At 41.1% G+C, this 17486-nt stretch overlaps 1 protein-coding gene across 1 annotated transcript in view; it reads left to right on the top strand.

The window, feature by feature from the left end:
• LOC122557387 (phosphatidylinositol 3,4,5-trisphosphate 5-phosphatase 2-like) overlaps positions 1–17486 on the top strand; it is a 146769-nt gene that overhangs the window by 36701 nt on the left and 92582 nt on the right. Inside the window, exon 3 of the mRNA XM_043705046.1 lies at positions 16084–16147. Coding sequence (XP_043560981.1) covers positions 16084–16147 — 64 coding nt within the window. The remainder of the gene's footprint in view (positions 1–16083; positions 16148–17486) is intronic.

Here is a 17486-nt window from a genome sequence, read left to right on the forward strand (position 1 = left end):
AAATACTGAATGGATTCACAAACTCCTAGCATTCGCCTGGGCCTGTGTTTATTGTTTTTGCTGCTGTTTACCTACTATTTACTTATTTGTGCTATTTAACTATGTGATCTGCCTGTATTGCTTGCAAGACAAAGCTTTTCACTGTGCTCAGCACACGTGATAATAAATTCAATTCAATTTAATATACTCTTGTAGTCACTCCCATTTCCCCTTATAGTCTCATATGTGACAACAAAACCTAATTCTACTTCTGACTCTGTGGCTGGCCTGACACAGCCCAGTTCAATGCCTGATTGCACTTGAGTTGGCTGTTCTCAGAAAAGGGACATGGGTTCCCAAGCAGTTTTTCCACAAGTCCATTGAATCAAATAACCCCCAATATTTTGATGAAGTCAGTCTTGGGATGTGGGCATCACTGGCTGAGCCAGCATTAATTGCCCATCCCTAATTAACCTGAGAAAGTGGTGGTAAGCTATCTGTGAAACTACTGCCCAGGATTTTAAAATATGTCTCAGGACTTCACAAGTTAATGATGTACCAATATCTTTCTTTCCAGTTGCAATCCACAGTAAATTTAAAACTCATGGTTACTTCCCAAGAATTAGTATTTCTTTATCTCTCATCTTTTGTACATTGGAATGTTGACTTTGAATCTTTATTCTGTACCTCACCAAAATATGCTGTGACTTGGTAAACTGCTGTCCCACTGGAACAGAATGCTTCTAAACCTTACATAATGATGTTTCATTGTAGAATTCTTCAGCTCTTCCTCATTCCAGAAATAGTGATGGTCCCTTTAAGCTAAGGAACACAGTCAAGTCTCTTCTGATTGAAATACTGGTAACTTGAGTAATTTATTTTTTCTCCAATAATTTGCATTAATTGAATTCATTCATTAGTGGGTGGCACGGTGGCTCAGTGGTTAGCACTGCTGCCTCACAGCACCAAGGACCAGAGTTTAATTCCAGCCTCGGGTGACTGTCTGTGTGGAGTTTCCACATTCTCCCTGTGCCTGTGAGTGTTTCCTCTGGGTGCTCTAGTTTCCTCCCACAGTTCAAAGATATGCAGATCAGGTGAATTGGCCATGCTAAATTGCTCATAGTGTCAGGTGCATTAGTCAGAGGGAAATGGGTCTGGGTGGGTTACTCTTCGGAGGGTCAGTGTGGACTTGTTGGGCTGAAGGGCCTGTTTCCACACTGTAGGGAATCTAATCAAAAATCATCTTGAATATGAACTTGTTTTAACTTCAAAAGTGTATTACCCGTAAGGGCAGCTTCCCCATTTATGCTGATAATAGAACCAAGGAAAAAGATTAGGAAGAGCAGAGGGTAAGAGTAACTAAGAGTGTGGTGAGCCAGCTTCAGATGAGGTAAATAAGAGGAAATTGGATTGTCTCCTGGAAAGGATGAACTTGAAAGGTTATGGGGAGGAGGTAGGGAATTGCATTAGTCACATTGTCCCCCAGAATGCCAACACAGACATAATGGGCTGAGTGACCTCCTTCTATGCTGTAACAATTCTATGATACTCAGCTTTACCTGATCTGCCAGCACATTGATCTCATGACCATCACTGTACACAGTAAAAGGGCTTGCCCATCAGCAAGTCAGACATGGAATCACAAAAGTGTACAGAACACAATGGAGCCACTGTACCTGATCTGGCTCTTTAGTAAAGTTAAACAATATGTCCACTGCTCTTGCACTACCTCCACTGCTCCCCTGGTCTTTCCCTATCAGCCTCTAAATGTTTTCCGTTTAAGTTTATACCAGTTTTCTTTTAAATGTTGTTACTGACACTACTTTCACTATCAATTCAGGCAGTGCACAACAATTCACAATATAAAGGAAACCTTTGTTGTGTCACCTCTGGTTCTTAAGCCAAAGCACATGCTCAGTAGTTATTATTAGAGTAAAGACTTGGTTAACCTTTACCTTACAAGAGAGAAACTTTAAACCCTATAACCTACTTATCAAAGAACCTACTGACTGACATCTCCTATTATTATTCACTGTCACAGAAACTTTTGTTCATGTTTTGTTCAAGTCCATCAACACTTCCTTTGCTTCCTTCCAAGAGTATGTGTACAATTCCATAATGCCATATGGTCATGTCCTACCTTAAAAAGTAACCTACTCAAACATTACCCATGTCCTTTTGTCCACCTTGTAGCTCCCCATGTATTCTCCTGTTCCCTATCAGATGAAAAATCTTTGAGCAATCCTGAGTGTACACCCTGGGACTCTCCCCAGCTTTCAATTTGATTACTTCCTCCTTATCGTTAAAATCATCTTCAGCGCCTATTTCTTCAAACATATATTTGGTTAACTTTTCTTTCTCAACCTGACATCTGTTTTTCCTCTTTGAAATACCTAAGGTTACTAAACACATTGAAGAAGTTTTATCAATGCAAATGATGTTATTAATTTCGTTAAATAAAGTTGCAAGGGCTGTGAAAATTAAATCAAGGTGGAAAGCCCCTTTTATCCAAAGGAAGTTAGAATCTGCATTCATTCAAAGCCTTAGCAAATGCACATGAATTCTCAAAATGTTTTACAATAAAAAGATTACTTTTGACATCACTATTATTATGTAGAGGATCCCATTAGCCAGTTTGTAAAAATGAATTAATAATGAGTGCCATCCTATAATCTTGACTGGATGTCGTAAGATTCACACAGTTCGACAATGCTACAAACATGAAATTCTAGTCTGTAAACAAACCTTGTTTTCCTTGTCAAGGTCAGATAAAAATCCTAATCTGAAATCCTGAGAAAGAAAAGTGGACCCAGAATACTGTGAGAATTTCCTGTTCTGCTTCAGAAGATTTGGGATTGAAATTCTATTGCACTTTCATTCAGGCAAAAAGAAATCTGCAAATGACTTTCAACACCGACGCTGCCAAAATCTTCAGAATGAGAGAAAGTTTGCTTCATTTAAATGAAGGCAATAGATTTCTGGTTCATTAATAGTGTACATTAAGAGCACTTCTGAAGTCTTTGATGTTCTGAGATTGAAAATCAAAAGAACTAATGACAAGCCTGGGGCCTGAGATTTGGTGTGCTTACTCTCCTGAAAAGATCAAGAAAACTCATCCAATGACCCCTAAATCATTAAATAAATAAAGTATTTTTATAAACTTCCCAGATCATCCATACAATTAGCGTGGGCTAAATTGCATACATCATAGTGCACCACGATACACCACAAGAATGGGCCCAGGAAACTCTCTGACTGAGAATCTTTACTTCCAACCATGCTTCCCCCAGCCTTTTTTGAACTGCATGGTGACTTTACCCATAACAAAGCATCTCATACACTTCAGGGGAAGACCCAACCAGAAATAATTGTCTTTATTCAGTATCCTTAAATGGCATTTTGAAAATGATTGTCTCATTATTAATGTCGTGAGAGGAACTGAATTATCCACAACACACAGCTAATACTGAAGAGGATTGGCTATCCCCAGGGATGGGACGAAACTACCAGGTTGAGAAAAGTACTCAATCAGTTGTGATTTTTAGTACGAATGAAGCTATGTGAAAATCATTTTCGCACTGCACATTCTCTGAAGCAGAATCCATCTGTAAAAACTACTCTCAGATCTCACATCGAAAGGTAAGAGGAGCTATAAGCAGTTAAGGTGTTGTTTTGGATCTCTGCTAATTCAAAGTGGGGTGGGTGGGTTGTGGTAGGCGAGGATTGGATGGGGGAGTAGACGTGATTCTTTACAGTGGATACCAGGAAACTTTCCGGTCTGCAGCAGATAGCACATCTAATATCTACCATTCTTTTCATGAAGACTATACGAATTGGGAACAAGAATAGGCCATTTGTTCCCTGTAATCCCTTTAACCCTATGAATTATATCATAGAATCCGCACAGTGTGGAAACAGACCATTTGGCCCAACGAATCCATACCGATCATCTGAAAAGTAATGCACCCAGAACCATTCCCCTACCCTATTATTCTACATTTCCCCTGACTAGCCTACATACCCCTGAACAATATGGACAATTTTTTAGCATGGCCAATTCACCTAACCTGCTTGACTTTGGACTGTGGGAAGAAACTGGAACACTCAGAGGAAACCCACACAGACACTAGGAGAGTGTGCAAACTCCATACAGACAGTCGCCTGAGGCTGAAATAAAACCTGGGTCCCTGGCACTGTGAGACAGCAGTGCTAATCACTGAGCCACCATGCCGTCCAAATCTCCTTTTAAAAATATTCAAAGTTTTGGCCTCAACTGCTTCTGCGGCAGAGAGTTCCCCAGGCTTACAACTCTCTGGATGAAGAAATTTCTCCTCTCAATCCTAAATGGCCTAAATCATATCCTTAAACTGTGACCCTCGGTTCTGCACTCTCCAGATCATCAGAAACATTCTGCTTGCACTCATCCTGTCAATCCTGTTAGACTTTTATAGGCTGCTAAGACATTCCTCCTGCTCTCCACTCCCATATTTCTTTTAAACTCCAGTGAATATAATCCTTATTAATCCAATCTTTCTTCACATGTCAGTCTTGCCATCCCAGGAATCAGTCAAGGTTCAATGGTGTATTCCGTTTATTTTGTTCTTGCGTAAGGACGGAGGGAGAAGTCATTATGTTCTCTCTGAATACAGTGAAATACACAAGGTGTGAAAGTGACTTTAACAGGCCACCCTACAGTACCACTGACTGCACAAATGTGTGACTTTCGGGTTATCCTACTGTCTATAGGAGGAAGTCACCACTAGTGCAAAGTCTGGTTGACATGTGAGCAGGGCACATTACGTTGGTGAATGCGTCTTACCCTGGTTGTTTTTATTCTGTCAATGTATTGTTGCCTCAGTCATACAGCGCTATGGTCAAATCAAAAGCCAGCAGCTGTGCTGCAAAGGCTATCCTCCCACATGAGCAATCCCCATGTGAAACATGATAGAGCTGACCATTGAGGTCCTGTAAGAATGGCTCTGCTGACTGTACCATTCTGGAAGAGGCCTGATGTATTTGTTGGAGTCAGAGTGTCATGATTCTTGTGGTGGTCTGGTGTATCCTTCAATATCCTGGGTGGGAGGTTTGCTAGATTTCTTAAGGAACATTTAAACTAGTTTGGCAGGGGGATAGGAACCGGAGCTATGGTTCATAGGATGGGGTGAGCAGGCAGATACAGCATGCAGACAGTCTGTGAGGAAGGATAGACAATTGATAGGGCGAAGTTGCAGACAGTGCGATGGGTTAAACAAGAAGTGTCAGGAAAAAGGGTGATGAACTTCGAGAATGGTTCAGTACTTGGAGCTACGATGTTGTGGCCATTACGGGTATCACAGGGTCAGCAATGGTTGTTGGATGTTCTGGTGTTTAGATTTTTCAAAAGGAATAGGGAGGGATGTAAAAAGAGGTGGGGGAATGGCATTGCTAATCAGGGAGAAAGGGAGGTCATCAGGGAGGATTTGTCTACTGAGTCAGTATGGATGGAAGTCAGAAACAGGAAAGGAACAGTCACTTTATTGCAAATTTTCTGTGGACCCACCCCAAGAGCAACACGGACATGGAGGAGCAGATTGGGAGACAGATTTTGGAAAGGTGCAGAAGTGACAGGGTTGTTGTCATAGGTGACTTCAACTTCCCTAATATTGATTGGAACCTCCTTAGTGTGAATAGTTTGGACGGAGCAGATTTTGTCAGTGTGTCCAAGAAGGATTCCTGACTTAAAATGTAGATAGCCTGACGGGAAGAGAGGCCATATTGGATTTGGTGCTTGACAATGAACGAGGCCAGGTGACAGATCTCTCGGTAAGAGAGCATTTCGGTGATAGTGATCACAACTCCCTGACCTTAACGATAGTCATGGAGAAGGATAGGAGCTGGCGATATGGGAAAATATGTAAGTGTGGGAGGGGGAATTACAATGCTATTAGGCAGCAACTGTGAAGCATAAATTAGGAACAGATATTCTCAGGGAAATGCATGTCCGAAATGTGGAGGCTTTTCAGGGAGCACTTGCTGCAAGTGATGGATAGGTTTGTCCCACGAGGCAAGGAAGGGATGGCAGGGTGAAGGAACCTTGAGTGATAAGGGATGTGGAACATCTAGTCAAGAGGAAGAAGCAAGTTTACTTAAGGCTGAAGAGGCAAGGATCAGACAGGGCTCTGGAGGGTTGCAAGGTAGCCAGGAATGAACTGAAGAATGGAGTAGGAGAGCTAGAAGGGGGCATGAAAAAGCCTTAGCAGGTAGGATTAAGGAAACCCCAAGGCATTCTACACTTATGTGAGGAACAAGAGGATGGCCAGAGCGAGGTTAGGGCTGATCAGTATAGTGAAGGGAGCTTGTGCCTGGAGTCAGAGGAAGTAGGGGACATCCTTAGTGAGTACTTTGCTTCCATATTCACTACTGAGAGGGACTTTGTCATTTGTGAGGACAGCATAAAACAGGCAGATAAGCTTGAAAAGGCTGATTTTAAGAAGGAGGATGTGCTGAAAACTTTGGAATTCATGAGGATAGATAAATCCCCGGGCCAGATGGGATATACCCAAGGTTACTATGGGAAGCAAAGGAAGAAATTGCCACACCTTTCGCGCTGATCCTCACTGTCCACTGGAGTAGTGCCAGATGACTGGAGGGTGGTAAGTATTATTCCCTTGTTCAAGAAAGGGAATAGGGATAATCCTGGGAATTATAGACCAGTCAGTCTTGCATCTGTCATGGGCAAATTATTGAAGAGGATTCTGAGAGACAGGGTTTATGATTACTTGGAAAGCCATAGTTTTATTACAGATATCAGCATGGTTTTGTGAGAGGCAAGTCATGCCTCACAAACCTTATTGAATTATTTGAGGATGTCACAAACACTGATGAAAAGAGAGTGGTGGCTGTGGTGTATATGGATTTTAGTAAGGCATTTGATAGTTTTCCCCATGGTAAGCTTATTCAGAAAGTAAGAAGGCATGGGATACAGGGAAATGTGGCTATCTGGATATAGAATTGGCTGGCCATAGAAGACAGAGGATGGGAATAGATAGAATGCATTCAGCCTAGAGCTTCGTGACCAGTGGTGTTCCACAGGGATCAGTTCTGGGATGTCTACTCTTTATGATTTTCATAAATGGCTTGGATGAGGAAATGGAAAATGGGTTAGTAAGATTTCCCATGACATGAAGGTTGGTGGAGTTGTGGATAGTGGGGAGGACTGTTGTAGGTTGCAATGGGACATTGACAGGATGCAGAACTGGGCTGAGAAGTGGCAGGTGGAATTCAACCTGGAAAAGTGTGAAATTATTCATTTTGGAAGGTTGAATTTGAATGCTAATTACAGGGTTAAAGACACGATTCTTGGCAGTGTGGAGGAACAAAGGGATCTTGGGGTCCATGTCGATAGATCCCTCAAAGTTGCCACCCAAGTAAATAGGATTACGGTATGTTGGCTTTCATTAGCAGAGGATTGAGATTATGAGCCGTGAGGTTATGCTGCAGCTCTATAAAGCCCTGGTTAGACCACATTTGGACTATTGTGTTCTGTTCTGTTCACCTCATTATAGGAAGGATGTGGAAGCTTTAAAAAAGGTGCAGAGGAGATTTACCAGATTGCTGCCTGGACTGGAGGGCATGTCTTATGAAGAAAGATTGAGGGACCTTGGGCTTTTTTCACTGGAGCAAAGAAGAACGAAAAGTGACTTAATAGAGGTGTACAAGATGATGAGAGGCATAGATAGAGTGGATAGCCAGAGACCTTTTCTCAGGGATGAAATGACTATCACAAGGAGGTAAAATCTTAAGGTGTTTGGAAGAAGGTTTAGGGGAGATGTAAGAGGTGGTTTCTTTACACAGAGAGTAGTGGGTGTGTGGAACGCAGTGGTAATGGAGTCGGATACATTGAGGATATTAAAGCCACTCTTGGATAGGCACATGGATGATAGTGAAATGAAGGGTTTGTTGGTTAGTTTGATCTTAGAGCAGGATAAAAGGTCAGCACAACATCAAGGGTCAAAGGGCCTATACGATGCTGACCTGTTCAACGTTCTATGTTTTAAAACCTCACGATCAAGAGGGCACTACCCTTGTCACCAAGAATCTGGAAGCATTTCAGGAGGAAGGGAATGGAAAAGGGCAGTGGCAGCTGGCATATTCATGTTCAGTTAGCTGTTCATGATGCCTTAATTCAACAATAGTTTTCATGAGCATGATCCTAAATATCATTATACAATAGGCTTAGACTTTAGCATCCCTCTTCAATGGAACACTGCAATGTCCTATAATACCACAGGTGGCACGGGTGGCTCAGTGGTTAGCACTGCTGCTTCACAGCACCAGGGACCTGGGTTCAATTCCCACCTCAGGCAACTGTCTGTGTGACGTTTGCACATTCTCCCTGTGTCAGTATGGGTTTCCTCTGGATGCCCTGGTTTCTTCCCACAGTCCCAAGATGTGCAAGTCAGGTGAGTTGGCCATACTAAATTGCCTGTAGTGTTAGGGGTAAACATAGGGGAAATGGGTCTGGGTGGGTTGCTCTTCAGAGGGTTGATATGGACTTGTTGGGCTGAAGGCTTGTTTCCACACTGTAGGGAATCTAATCTTCTCTGTTATAATACTGGAAGAAAGGCCACCCCAAAATATAACTTCTAACTTTGCTATATCCAACTAACCAGAAAAATTTTCACACAAAACTCAACAAATAACCCTTTTGTATTCATTGAGCATCTGATACCTTTCACTGGAACACCACACTGACACAATGCTATCCTACTGGCTACAGCAGGTTGCAAATGTTTCATTTGACAACCTCGAGTAACTTGCGGTCAACATCAGACTGTATAATCTCAGTTTAGGGCCAACTGCAAGAACACTGCTAGAGGGGCAGTGCTGGAGGGGCAGTGCTGGAGGGGCAGTGCTGAGAAGATAAATGCTGGCGAGGTCAGAAGACCTGAATACTATGGAGATCCTGCCCTTTCCCTGATGCCTGTCCAACCTTCGTAACCTGCTGAAGGCCAGTCTACTGGACTGTGATGAAATGTTGAAAGCTCCCTGAAGCACCAACAATCTGAGCCTGCAAGGCAACAAGCTGAGAGTTCATGTCTCCCGTGTGAGTTCTCACTATAGCACTTGGAGATTGTGTCGAGTCTTTGACTATCATACTGTGTGTCATGTTCTCACAAGTGTTTCTGGGGAATTGATAACATTCCAAGTCTGGAAAAGATGGGCTCAAATCTTTGTGCAAAACCCTTAGCTAACTGGGAACTATGCTGTTCCAAACTCCTTGATAGTGAAAGCATGCTTTCTGGTTGATCTTGCTTGTCACTTATTCAGTCACTGGGTGGTTGATGTCATTGACTATATATTGCCCTTCCCTAATTACCTTTAAGATAGCTGACGATGAATTGTTTTCTTGAGCCACGACAATGTCTGGGGCACTGGGGCATCCACAAAACTATTGGCAGAAGCGTGGAGCTGTTTCAGGATTTTAACCTGTTAACAGTGAAAGGATGGCAATATCATTCCAAGTGAGGATGATGTGTCATTTTGAAGGCAATCTGCAGGATGTGGTTTACCTCACGTCTGCTACCCATACCTTTATATGGGTGGTACAAAGGTCTGGAAAGTACTATCAAAGGAACCTTGGTGAGTTGCTGCACTGCATTTTATCAACAGTACACACATCACTATGCATCAGTTGTTTATAGGGTAGTGAATGTGAAGCTCATCAAGCAGCCTGCTTTGTCCTGGATGGTGTCGAGCTTCTTCAGTATTATTGGAGCTGCACTCATCCAGGCAAATTAGAAATATTCCATTACCCTTCTGCAAACAGTGCATATTCCCACTTCTGGTCTGAACGTAACAGGAAGGTCATTGATAAAGCAAATGAAGCTACCAAAACCACAAGCATCTCATTGTATTTTCACATCAGAAGTCTCATGAACGTTCCCCCATTACAACGTCATAACGGTAAGGGAGTTTTTGGTATGAGTGGTGCTTGATTGAAACTGGAGGTGAGTGAAGGGGATGTGGTGAATTAGCAGTTCAAGTGTGCAAGGCCAATGGTGTAGTTGTGACGAAATGTCATGTACAGATGCATTCACTGACCTTAACCACATGAATGACATTAATTAACATTTTGCAAAAGTACATAGAGTCATAGAGTCATAGAGATGTACAGCATGGAAACAGACCCTTTGGTCCAACCCGTCCATGCCAACCAATTATCCCAACCCAATCTAGTCCCACCTGCCAGGACCCAGCCCATATCCCTCCAAACCCTTCCTATTCATATACCCATCCAAATGCTTTTTAAATGTTGCAATTGTACTAGCCTACAACACTTCCTCTGGCAGCTCATTCCATACATGTACCACCCTCTTCCTTGGAGTTCAGCTGCTGTCATTGAGCACAAAAGCTATTCCCACCCATTGCTTTTATAATGCCTGACTGGAGAGTGTGCTAGGCATCTGAGGAAAAATGTCTTGTCTCCTCCTGTCCTCCACTGTGACCTCCATCAAAGACTCTTGGGAATGCTCTCCTGCCCGTTTCAACTCTTTTCTACACGTATCAACTCTTCTTTAAAAAAAAAACAAAAGCTGCACCAGCTAAAATGGACCTTGCATTTGGACGGGACAGGCTTGCTTTAAATACAGCAGGCTGGCTTTAATTGTAGCAGCCTTTCAGCAAAGGCTCCAAGCTACTGAGCTCTACATGCACTCCACTGCACATCGACCAATGTGGGTTGAAAGCCGCTATCATTTAAATTAATAAGCAGAATGAAATGTGGATGTGGATGTTGAAGGGCATGTGTTAATCATGCATTGTGATCCCTTTGCCTGATTACCAGCCTTATCCAAGTGTTCCCCTTTATAACTTTTACAGTTAATGGGATGGAAATTAATGGAAAATAATGATAGATGATAGATGAACAGTACTAGCAAATATTAGTTCACTCTAAAGATCTAGTCATTTGTGTTGAAGAACAGATACACTGAATTGTGACAAATTGCAGGACATTGACAGAAATTACCATCTCTCCCTACTGGAGAGCAAGGAGTGCCAGGAAATTGTTGGATTTACAGCATTAATAAAAAAAAAACATGTTGTTGTAACCATTTAGGACTGTTAATTCATGCCATAAGGAGGTTGTCAATAATGTAATGTATGACCATGACACAACACTTCAAGGTCCTGAAAGGAATCAAGGTGAGATGTCACCCCAACAGCAAGTGAATTATTTCCAGATATTATTTACCTATTTTGCTGTAACCTTGTGTCATTTTTAGATTAGATTCCCTACAGTGTGGAACAGGCCCTTCAGCCCAACAAGTCCACACCAACCCTCCAAAGAATAACCCACCCAGACCCATTTCCCTCTGACTAATGTACCTAACACTATGGGCAATTTAGCATGGCCAATTCACCTGACCTGCACATCTTTGGATTATGGGAGGAAACCCACACAGACACAGGGGGAATGTGCAAACTCCACACAGACAGTCACCCAAGGTTGGAATTGAACCCAAATCCTTAGCACTGTGAGGCAGCAGTGCTAATAAATGAGCCACTCTGCCACTCTTACCAAAGGTTAAAGTGTCATGGGAAACTAAAGCAGCAAATGATAAAGACTCCAAGGGTGGTGTTACAGATGAAACAGATGTTTTTGGCAATGGAGTCATCCCATTTAAATGTGGTCTCTTTGGGATAACAACTGCGGCATATGCAGCCAAAAAGCATATTAAGAGGGATATTAGGGGGTTCTGATCCAAATCCAGTAACAATTCTGCTAATTGAAATACGGAGGTCCGCAGTATCTTAGAATACAGCTGATAATTGATAAGGCAGCCCAACAAAGGAATATGGAAGGCTAGATCTGTCTTTGAAGTTGACATTTCCCAAATATTGGGTGGGTGATACTAATTAGATGAGCTGGGGCAGTTTGTCAGTGCTCTCACTGGTAATTGAGGTACTTCATTCTAATTAGACCCCGGTAGAATCAGTGTGCACACTGAGAGGCCACAAAGCCCTGTCTTGACAATCTGCTCCTAAGTTTAGGTTTGATAAGATGGCAATGTCCATAAGACACAGCATGCCATGTTCTGACAAAGTGAAACAAAAGTAGATTTTCACACTGTTTACCTCACTGTCACCAGAAAGGCAAAGCCTGGCAGTCTCTTTAAACATATGCAATAGTGAACTAGGTAACTCTGCTCTGAAATACTGTGTTAATTCACAAACAAAATATTCTTGGTTTCCGCATAAAACCCACAGTTACTGCAGATGCTCATAAGTTTCGTTCAAACTCATTTTAAAACTTTGTTGAAAACTTTAACTATAATAGCAAGATAATAAGATCATTAATTTTAAGTGAATTATTAGAAAAAACTTTTTGCATAACTGGAAATCAGTTAAAAGGAAATAATCAGCTCTCGCAGCTCTTTCAATTCTGGAACCCAATCTTGTTATTATTTATTATTAAACCAACTTGCTGCCACATTATGCTGTAAGCATAATGGTATTCATAGAAGCCCTATGGTGTGGAAATGGGCCATTCAGCCCATCAGATGCACACTGAGCTTCCCAAGATTATCCCACACAGACCAACCCAATCCCTGTAACCCTGCATTTTCTGTGGCTAATCCTCCAAGCCTGCTTATCCCTGGATAATATACTATAGCCAATCCAGCTAACCTGCACATCTATGGACTGTGGGAGGAAGCAGGATCACCTGGTGGAAACCCACGCTGGCACAGGAAGAATGTGCAAATTCTACACAGACAGTCGCCCGGGGCTGGAATCAAACCCTGGTTCCTGGCACTGTGAGGCAGCAGTGCTAACCACTGAGACACCCTGCCACCCTGTAGCTGGACCGTTAATCCAAAGGCCCAGGTAATGTTCTGGGGACCTGGGTTCAAATCCCAAGCAGCATTAGGTGGAATTTGAATTCAATAAAAAATCTGGAATTCAGAGTCTAATGATGATCATGAATCCATTGTCAATTGTTGAAAAAAAACATCTTATTTACTAATGTCCTTTCTTACCTTTTCTGGCCTACATGTTACTCCAGATTCAAAGCAATGTGATTGACTCTTAACTGCCCTCTGGGCCATTAAAGATGGGCAATAAATGCTGGCCTAGCCAGTAAAGCTGTCATCCTGCGAATGACTTTAAAAAAAAATCAGAATAAATACATTATGTCGACCATATGAATTTCAGCAATTTCCCATTAATATGTTGAGACACTGTGCCAATTGGCAAATGAAGTCATGACTCTCCCTTAAGGCACTTCCTAATGTAAGTGATTAAAACACAGAGCACAGATTGTATGTCTTGGAAACTCATCTGTAATTGTCAATCATGTTTGATTCTGAAAGACAACCTTATCATCTTTTGTTCCACTTTGGACTTTGAAAGTAACAATAGTTTATTTTGGAGTCACATATCATGACTTATTTTCAGACTCTGCTGTTGTAACTGTTGCAAAGACCACTGTGAAAATCCAATTTTACGTGTAACATTCTGGCTGAAGTTGCAAATTATGAGTTTCTGGATGTTTATAAATTAGAAATAAGTGTAAACTGCTTTTGAAAAATGCAGAGATTCCTTTGCACTTTCTACTGAAATCCATTTTGTTTGGTATTTTCATATTATTTTTATATCATTTAATAAAACTCATTCCATCCCTCCAACTTAAGGGATTAGTGCATACCAGAGGGACAGAGGCTATGCAGCACACTTTTTCCCATTGATTAGTTTTAATTGATTGTGATTTCAACTTGCTGCAGTAAACAGCATGCATGTGCTACCCTCTGCACCAATCGACCCTATGCATTTAAGGTATGTCAGCCTTATTTTGTTCAATATAAAATTCAATAATTAAAGTGATCAGGTGTTAAGTAGAAAAGGCAGGAAAGCAGAATTGAGGATTATTAGATCAACTGTGATTGCATTGAATGGTGGAGCCATACGATAGGCCGAAAGGCTTCTTTATCCTCTTATGCCTTATGGTCTTAGGTAAAGACGTTAATGGCAAATGGGCATATTAACTATGACATTATCTTGCACATCTTGTTGATTTTCAGCAAATGCTAGTCTTCCTTTGCCTTCAATAACCCACGTCAATAATACACCCACTTCAAAAATATCTCATTGGCTGTAAAAACAAAGTACTGCATTTCTGAAATATCTTTATTTCTCAAAAGGATGGTGCAACTTGGAACTAGATTGCTGTCTATAGTGCATTGCAGAGAAAGCAACTGGGGAAAAAGACGAAAAATAAATTCAAAGAGGTTTCTTTCCCATCATCTGAAAACAAAACAACATGAAATGGAAGCTTCCCTGATGCAAACTGATACTTAACCAAAACAAGCATCTGCTCTGATAATCAGCGTGGTTTTCTTATTATTTTTATGTGTGGCTGGGACCGTATCTCTACTTTCAAAAGAATGTGTCATTTTCCTAAAATAATTGTACTATCATTTGAGGAGACATATCATTTTTGATGAGAAATAAGAAAAAATGTGCAACACATCAAAAAATATATTAATTACACAGGAAGTGGATTGCAGTTGAGTAATCCCAGCAGATATCATAACAGAAAGATCTTGGCCAACAGTAATATAGTTGATTTTTGTTTTGAAGGGCTGGATGATGATTTAACAGTTTCCTTTACCTCTTACCCCTTTATTTGAACCAATTTATTGACAATTCCACTATTTGCTACTCTGATCAGATCTTTCTGAACTTAAGCATAAGAGCAATGTAGCACAGATGCTGGAAACCTGAAACAAAAACAGAAAATTGTGAAAATGCTGGGCAGGTCAGGCATCATCTGTGGAGAGAAGAATCGTTATGTTTCAGGTTGATTTTCTGTTCTGTTTCAGAAAGATTATATATTGTTCCCTTGATAGAACAATACATTTACTGAGATTGGGGTGGTATGGTGGTTCAGTGGTTAGCACTGCTGCTTCACAGCACCAGGGACCCAGGTTCGATTCCAGCCTCGGGTGACTGTCTGTGTGGTGTTTGCACATTCTCCCTTTGTCTGCGTGGGTTTCCTCCGGGTGCTATGCATGTTAGGTGAATTGGCCGTGCTAAACTGCCCATGGTGTTCAGGGGTGTGTAGGTTACATGCCTTAGTCAGGGGTAAATGGAGTGTAATGGGGAATGGTTTTAGGTGGGTGACTCTGCGGAGGGTCAGTGTGGATATGTTGGGTTGAAGGGCCTGTTTCCACACTGCAAGGATTCTAATTCTAATTATGACATTAATTCTATCTGCCAGTACAGGTTCAAATAATGTAAAGCACATTGAAGAAGGATGCAGCATCCATTCTTTGAACTTTGTTTCTATAGGGACAGCCGTTGAGTGAGATTTCTCAATGGAATAATGTCAGATGTAACAGAATTGAGACAGATTGGGAAAGTGTGTCCACTGTGTAAGGCTTTCTGATCAATGTAATTAAAATAAGCTTTGTACAATATTTCAAGGAGAAATGACCACAATGAAATTACAAAATTATTAAAAGTAGACAAGGTATTCAGATATGATTAAGGACCGAAGCTTGGGCCGAGGTCCAGTTGTGCAAAATCAAACCGGACAATGGGTTCTCTTGAAGCCAAAGTAGTTGAAGTCAGAGGGCACATTGAAATGAAATGGGTTATTATCTTGCTTTAGGTCTTCAATTTGATATAATGGATTGAGATACTTTTATTCATGGAAACTGGAAGATGCAGATACAGTTCATACCCAACCTTAATGGAGCACCATTCACCAGTTATCGTTTTGGTCCCTATTATTTATTGGTCAAATTTCAGCAAACTTTTTCGGTAATTCTATGTCTGTGCAGAGATGTGTTAGCAGCACCCACAAATTTGTTCCACTTGACTCTTCTACAAAAGAGAAGACGCAAGCTTGAAAAAGAGGAAGGCAAAAAGAAAGAAAACTGACTTGGAGAAGGTGAAGAGAAGGCAGAGACATTTTGGTGTATAGTGGTTGAAATCAACTTCATAACTCAGAGATGAAAGGACTGCACTGCCTGTCTCTTTTACATGCTGATCCTTTTCAGGAAGTTAAAGTCACTTTTATCATAGCTAATCGACAGTACCATGTCTGTTCTTTCCATACAGGTATCTAAAACAAGTTTATACATACAGAATCTTGCAAGATGAGGAAGGGTTTCTGGCTGTACAGGTAAGTTGAATGTCATAGCACATTTAAAATAACATACTTCACTTTTTTCTTAGCACATAGTCTTCAGTTTGCCTCTGTTTGTGTATTTTTATTTAAATCATTCACAGAAAGTAGGTATGGTTCGCAAGACCAACATTTATTGACCTTGAGAAGATAGTGATGAGGTGTCTTTTTGAGCTCTATTGTGAAGGGACACCCACAGTCCTATTAGAAAGGGAGTCCCAGGAATTTGACCTAGGGACAGTATGACCAGACCAAGAATTACTAGATTTCTTTTCCTTCTCGGTGGTTATATGGCACATTGCTGTGATGCATCTTGTAGCTGATACACATTGCACCACAATGGCAGAGGGAGTGAATGTTGAATATGGTGAATATGCTGCTGATCAAGCAAGTTGATTTGCCCTCAGTCATGCTGAGCTCTTTGAATACTGATAAATCTGTTACTTGATGCAAATATTCAGCCCTGAACCACCTTTATATCCACCCACCTTTATTTATGTGACCTGTCCAGTTTAGTTTCTGATGGTGATGGTGGGGAAGTCACTGTGAAGGTAACTGTGCTGAAAGTCAAAGTGAGGTGTCTTGACCTACTCTTATTGCGGATGGTGATTCTGTGGCATTTTGCATGCTATTTAGTACTTAGCATCCAAGCCAGAATGATGTCAATGTTGTTGTGGTTCTATGGATGAAGAAAGGCTCATGCCCGAAACGTCGATTCTCCTGCTCCTTGGATGCTGCCTGACCTGCTGTGCTTTTCCAGCAACACATTTTCAGCTCTGATCTCCAGCATCTGCAGTCCTCACTTTCTCCTAGTGGTTCTATGTTTGTTCAACACAAACTTACCAATCCCACATCAGGACCAAATCTAGATTTTGTATTTGTGAAGATATTTTGAAGGACTACCCAGCAGATAGACTCACAAGAAAGGTTCACCTACTATTTTTAACAGAAATGCCAACTATATCCCCTCACACAACATACAGCCTGCAAGTCTATGCAGTGGCTGTGAGTCACATGTTCTACATCCTGGTACTTGCTTATTATCATATTCCCTCTTAAAGTGATAAAATAACTCATCTTTTAGCAAGTGGGCACAAACATTTATAGAGGTATGTGTATAAATGTGTTTTATGCAAAACTGGAAATAAAGAAAAGGACGTCTCAAGGACATAAATAAATATCATTTGATATATTTGGATGGCAACAAATTAGTTTCTTGCAGATAAGAGTTGCAAATTATTAGAAAAATTATCATTTTAACTAGCAAGTTTTATTGGAATTAACATTATTGATTGCTTACAGCATTTATTTCCAGATGTAGGTCTGTAAGCATTTG

The sequence above is a fragment of the Chiloscyllium plagiosum genome, chromosome 15 (genome assembly GCF_004010195.1).
Source record: "Chiloscyllium plagiosum isolate BGI_BamShark_2017 chromosome 15, ASM401019v2, whole genome shotgun sequence".
NCBI classification, from domain to species: Eukaryota; Metazoa; Chordata; class Chondrichthyes; order Orectolobiformes; family Hemiscylliidae; genus Chiloscyllium; species Chiloscyllium plagiosum.